This window comes from Crocodylus siamensis, chromosome 2, assembly GCF_052110815.1.
Source record: "Crocodylus siamensis isolate JL-2025a chromosome 2, ASM5211081v1, whole genome shotgun sequence".
NCBI classification, from domain to species: Eukaryota; Metazoa; Chordata; order Crocodylia; family Crocodylidae; genus Crocodylus; species Crocodylus siamensis.
This window is the reverse complement of record NC_143396.1, coordinates 80362537-80368536: the sequence shown is the minus strand read 5'-3', so window position 1 is coordinate 80368536 and position 6000 is coordinate 80362537. Positions and strand designations below refer to the sequence as shown.

Genomic DNA, 6000 nt, shown 5'->3' with positions numbered 1-6000 from the left:
CAAAATATGTGGTCCTTCTTTGAGTTTAATGCTAAATTTTGTAAAGCTTTGTGGAACGTCTTTAGTATGGAAAACAAGAATGAATGTAACATACAGTCATAGGGAAGTCTTTTATAAAGATGTGGTAGAAAATACAAAATGCAGTTGATTAAGTGCTGGATTCCTAAAAACTTTAAAGCTAAATGTATCAAATAATCCAACTTCCAACGAGTGTTTCAGAATAATTGCCAGGAGTGAAGCAATGAAAGTAGTCATGATAGAAAGTCAATATTTAAGCATTTCAAATGCTACAGTCAGCAGAGATTCTCATCCTCAACAAACAATCCGGACCTTTCTTAAAGACGTGTAAATTTATTTTCACAACATTAGCTCTAGGTTTAGGTCAAGCACTATGAACATGTAGTAATTCAAGAATTTGTATGGGGACCTTACTATTATATGCAAAAAAAATAGAGCTCAGGTCATTGTGTTATATCTTAATAGAATTCTTTGCTAAGAAATTCCTCTGAAAGCTAAGTGACAGCTATGCTGAAGAGCCTAACCATGGAATAGACTATGACACCACTGTCTATGGGACAGTAGCCAGGGACAATGCTAAGACCAGTGAAATGGAAATTAATATTTTAGAAAGAACTGTGGTCTGGGCCTAAAAGAGCAAGGTGTTGAGTGCTTCCTAAAAGGAGATGCATGTTTTCAGATCCCACAGAGCTCAGTGAGAATTGAAAGCACTTGGCATATGCAAAACGTATGTCTGCTGTCTGCAAAATATATTATTAATACTGTGTAGGGAGGACTCTTATTCACAAAGTATTGATGCTCACTAACATCTCCACTTTGACTGACAACTTTATATTGAGAAAGAAGTTCTCCTTTTAAAATAATTTCACAGTTTTATAGTCCCTGACCCACTTTTCAACCCCTAACAACAATCAGATCAACATATGTGGCCCATAAAGTTGCCATCATCTGTTCATAATTTCCCTACCCTGAGGAATCCTGGCTGATACAGCAGGAGTGTAAGGAGCTGCATTTAACCAGATGTGGAAGCCAACAGGCCCCAGATAAGTCTCCCAAGACAGACCAGGTTCTACATAAGAAAGAACCAACATTCACTCCATTCAAGTAATGTATAATTCTTTCTGTATAACATAACTAAATCTCTTAATTTAGTTAACTCTTTCTGTATAGTCAGAAAGAGTTAACTGAAGTTTGCTGAAAGTTAAACCAGTTCCCAACTGTTCTAAGGACTGAGAAAGAAGAAAGGTGTTTCGAACAACCTTCTGTCTTACACATGCACATTTGACTGTATTATAGATGGTACCTATATGTCAACATACACCAAATAATCTCTGCAGATATTAGGAACTATTAGAAATATTAGACTTGAATAGAATTTTTCCTACTGATCTTTCACATCCATCTGGAAATATCTTTGAGTTGGATCTATTTTATGAAACCATCTTCTCTTGCCAATCTTAAAAACAAATCCTCCATGGAAGTCACAGGTTACTGATCTGTTGCAAGTGCTAGCTTCAACGGTTCTTTGAAATTTGACAGGCTGGATTTAGGGACATAACCCATTCACTTGTACCTTTTTGTTAAATGGTTCTTTTTGCACTGTGCTTGTATTTTTGAGAGAGACCACGTCAAGACCAAGACATATGCCTGACCTTAAGAAACTTAAAATTTGAACTTATCTGAATTAAAAGTTTGACCATTAGATGTTGTTTGCTTGCCACTGCTTTCTGAAAAGGATAATGTGTATCCAAAATACGTCCCAAATATTTGTTATATTACTGGTGCTCAGATGCATTTTGGCTGAATCGGATCTGTTTTTATTTTTTCCTGCTGCTGCTTCAAAACATTAGAATTCTATAAGCAAAAGGAAGATGACTTATTGAATTCTACTTGGACCATGCTGTTCCTGTATAACCAGACTCGCCACCATACTTTCTGAGTGAGAATTTTTTGTGTACTGTTTTGCAGTTTTTTTCCTTTCAAGTCTGATCTGCTAGTTCAATTTGTCATAAGTTTCTCAGTTTCCAATAAGCAAGAACTTATCGCCAACCACACTGAGGCTGGTTTGTCCTTTTACTTTCCAGACTGCATAAAACTGCTAGTCATGGTGACAGCATACTTATTTGGCTCTGCACCCTGCTGGGTATTCTCTAGTATTTTCTTCTTAAGAAGCTGCATGGGGGGTTCTATTGTTTTCACTCTTCCCCAAGACTTGCTAAGACTTGCTGTGGCTTGTCATTTCACATCCATTGCAGTTCTCTCCCTGACATATGGGGAATGCTGCTGTAATTGCATTATCTTCAATAAAAATTATCTGAGGTCTACAAAACATAGGCTATGTGGAAAAAACAAGGTTTATTTAAAAAAGAGAAGGCTGTGGTGAGACACAATAATAGCCTGCACAACGGAAAAGCTTGCTGCAAGGAAGTAAACTCTTCTCTGTTCGTGCCCACTGTGACCAGGACAAATGCTTTATTTTCTCATATATACCCACATTTCCCACCCCCCCCAAAGCATTTGGGGAAAAAATGGGGTGCACATTATATGCAAGGAAAAAGGCTTCCTATGGGTCTAGATGTTGTGGGGGGTGGGAAGGGAGCAGAGTGGTATCAGCATTAATTGACATGGCTCTGGAAGCCACAGTAATGAATGCTGTAGCTATTACCTCCCTTTCTCACCCTTGCCAACACCCGTCATGAGATTTCTCCCTGGGGAGTCCCCATCCCTAACCACAGACCAGATCAGCCCCAATACACAGCTTCCAAACCCTAAGGCCCAGCCCTGATGTGCAGTCCCCTAGCCCTAGTGCATGACCTCTCGGTCTCAGAGACCCCAAACCTCAAGTAGTTACCAATATTGTAAAGTAAGATAACTTTTCTTCTTGGGGCTTTCCCAAAATAGAGTGTATGTTATATTTGGGGGCATGTTATATGCAAGAAAGTTTAATACTAACAGGCTTAATCTGTAGGAAAGGCCATTTTTCTTAGATTTTAGAACAAGCAACAACTTTCCAATTGTCCACCCCCGCCCCCAAAGGTTACACCTATTAACTCAGGGGCAGGCAATTGTTTTGGGCAGGGGACCACTTACTGAGTTTTGCAAGCTGTCATGGGCCGCATGGGTAGCTCCACCCCTTGACAGGTGCCCTGCCCCTGGTCACCATCTTGTGACTGGAAGTCCTGCCTCCTACCCCCTGACCTTTGCCATCAGAAGTCCCTCCCCTTGCCCCCGGAAGTGCTCCTTTCAGCAAGGGGTTTTGCCATCTTAGAACCAGAAAAATACCAAATTATATTCTAAAAAGTGAATGTCTACAACATTCATTAATTTGATTTCAAAAAATATTTTTTTCCTGGTTTACATGCATTTGCATAGTATGCATAGAGGTGATTGTATATAATCACTTAAAATGAAATCTTACTCTTCTTTATATTGTGGGGGGGGTATAGGGGTGGGTATAGGTTTGTAGGGAGCTGTGGATATGTCGATATGTGAGGTGTGGGGGAGGGTGTGGGTGTGTCTGTGAGGGATAGATAGTCATGGGGGTGTGGATGTGGGGTGAGGGAGCATGTGGGGGTGTGGATATGTAGAGTTTTGGTGGGTATGGGGTTTGTAGGGAGCTGTGTTGGGGGAGGGTGGCTGGGGTATATGAGGGAGTGTGGGTTGGGGGTCTGCATGTATGGCAGTGCAAGGGGGTGTGGATGTGGGACTCACCCTACAAATACACACACACACACACACATTGCACCCCTCTACCCTTGGGGACCAGTGTGGCCCATGTTCCCAGTTCAGCAATGCAGTCAGGAGCCATATGGTGCTGGAGCAGTACAGGGGCAGGAAGGCAGGGCAATGGCTGGGGGTGGGGCAGGGCTGGGCTGCTGTATTCCTGCTGAGGCTCCCCCAGGTCCTGCTGCCTCTGGCTTCTGTTGTCTTTGACAAGCAACCAGGAGCAGATAAATATTAATTTTCTAAATTTTTAAGGGGCCCTGTGGGCCAGATCTGGCCCATGGGCCATACTTTGTCCACCACTGTATTAACTGGTCAATTGCACAATTAACTGAAACCACCTACACAACCAAAGTACGTATCAGGCCATTAAAAGTTCCAATCAGTCATAAAGTTAGACCTCAAAAATGTGTACTAACTTTATAGCTGGTTGCTATCCAGCTTTAATTTGCCTTTGTAGCAGGATCTGCACCTGTGGCTGAGAGTCCCAGCAACTAACCAGGCTCCAAGCAATGAGAATGCACCATGCACAGCCAGGGCTGGGAGTCCTGCAACTGAGGGGATGTTCCCTCCCAGCAGTGCAGCCAGGATTCAGAGTCCTGAAGCTGTGGACTCTGTACCCTGGCAATGCCCCATAGTCTCCAGGACCAAGAGTCCCACCACGGTGGCCTCTCTGTCCCAGGGTGCCCCTTGGTGGGACTCACAGCTGCAAGAATTTTTATTTGCTTGTGCAGGGCAAACCCAGGATGGTGGTTCCAGGCTTCCCCTGTATCAAAAAAAAGATGTGTGTTATAGCAGGAAGCTTGATTATATGGATCACACTTCAGATCCTATCATGCCTTTGCCTGACTGTCTAGAGGGACCCTTTGGATAGTGAAGCACTACAATGCAATGTGTTTGTGGAATCTCCATCACTGGAGGTTTTCAAAGCAGTTTAGACAAATATCTAGCAGGAATGGCTGCAAATTCTGCTAAATACCTTTTCACAGGGACACAAAAAAGGAAAGGAAAATGCTTCCTGCATGGTCAAAGAAAGGCATACATTGCTATTAGGAATGGTAATGGTTTATAAAATCTGATGGTAGTTGTTTTTCATGTAAGTTTTACTTATGGCATGGTCCTGCATTGTGCTGGAAGATCAGTTGCAAATAACACTTAAACTACTGTTCTCTTTCCCTTTTAGCAGATACAAGGAACAATCTTCCCCGCTCCAAATTTCAACCCTGTTATAGATGCTCAGATGCTAGGGGGAGCCCTACAGGGAATAAGTAAGTATACTGACTGACACTTCCAACCCATCTTCTCTTTCAGCACATCTTTGGAAATACCTTTAGGGGCTGGAGGAAAAAAATCAAACCAAAAAAAACACATGGAACTAAAAAGCAGCAGCAGGCACAGAAAAAGACTAAAGAAAAACAACAATGATTCTTTCCCCTTTCAGTTGATTTATTTAAAAAAAAGATATCAGAATAAAACATAAATAACCTCTGATGACATTTAAAATAAGTGTGTTGCATTTGAATTTGAAGGTTATTAGAATAGGCACAAAGGACCAGGACAATTTTTATAGTATTCACAAGTCTTTTTTTTTTTCAGAATAGCGATTAGGAAAAAGGAAGCTATTTTTATTTTGTACCAGTATATTTTATTTCTCCAAAAAGGCAAAAAAAGGAGAAAAGACTTAACTTTGACCTCTACAGTTAATTAGCTATTCCCAAAGGATGTTCTTTGTGAAAGTCATTTTTGAAAGAAAAATAAACAGAGCAGAGATTATAAGTTATTGATTAGCCTTTCCTCAGAAGCAATTATGTTTTCAGTTTATAGACCAGACAAAAACGTACTTGTTCACCAGATATTTCTGTTTTCCTACTTAGTATTATTTATGTTCCTGGGGTCAGCATATTGATTTTCTTTGACTAGCTGAACATATTCCTCACAACAGGATTGCTGTCTGCATTGGAATTTTTTGTTCATCTTGATTTTTCACAAAATCTTACAATCACATATTTGGCCATCTTTTCAGCTAGGTTCTTCAGTGTAAGGTAGATCCATTCAACAATGATCCCATTGTGCACAAAAAGGATTATTGTTGATTTCTTAGGAGCAATTTGATATTTCCTTTTGATTAATTTAATTGTTTACAGGTTACAAACTTATATTCAGATATTTGTTATACCTTAAACAAGAACTTTGGTCTTAACCAGGCGAGTTAAGACTAACCTGCTTACCCAAAAAGTGCAACATTTGACTCAGTAGAAC

General features: G+C 40.6%; 1 protein-coding gene across 1 annotated transcript in view; it reads left to right on the top strand.

The window, feature by feature from the left end:
• Positions 1-4966: 4966 nt before the first annotated feature.
• Positions 4967-6000, top strand: part of ANXA10 (annexin A10) — a 45012-nt gene continuing 43978 nt past the window's right edge. Inside the window, exon 1 of the mRNA XM_090034715.1 lies at positions 4967-5009. Within this exon, the coding sequence (XP_089890841.1) occupies positions 4982-5009 (28 nt within the window). The 5' untranslated portion in view covers positions 4967-4981. The remainder of the gene's footprint in view (positions 5010-6000) is intronic.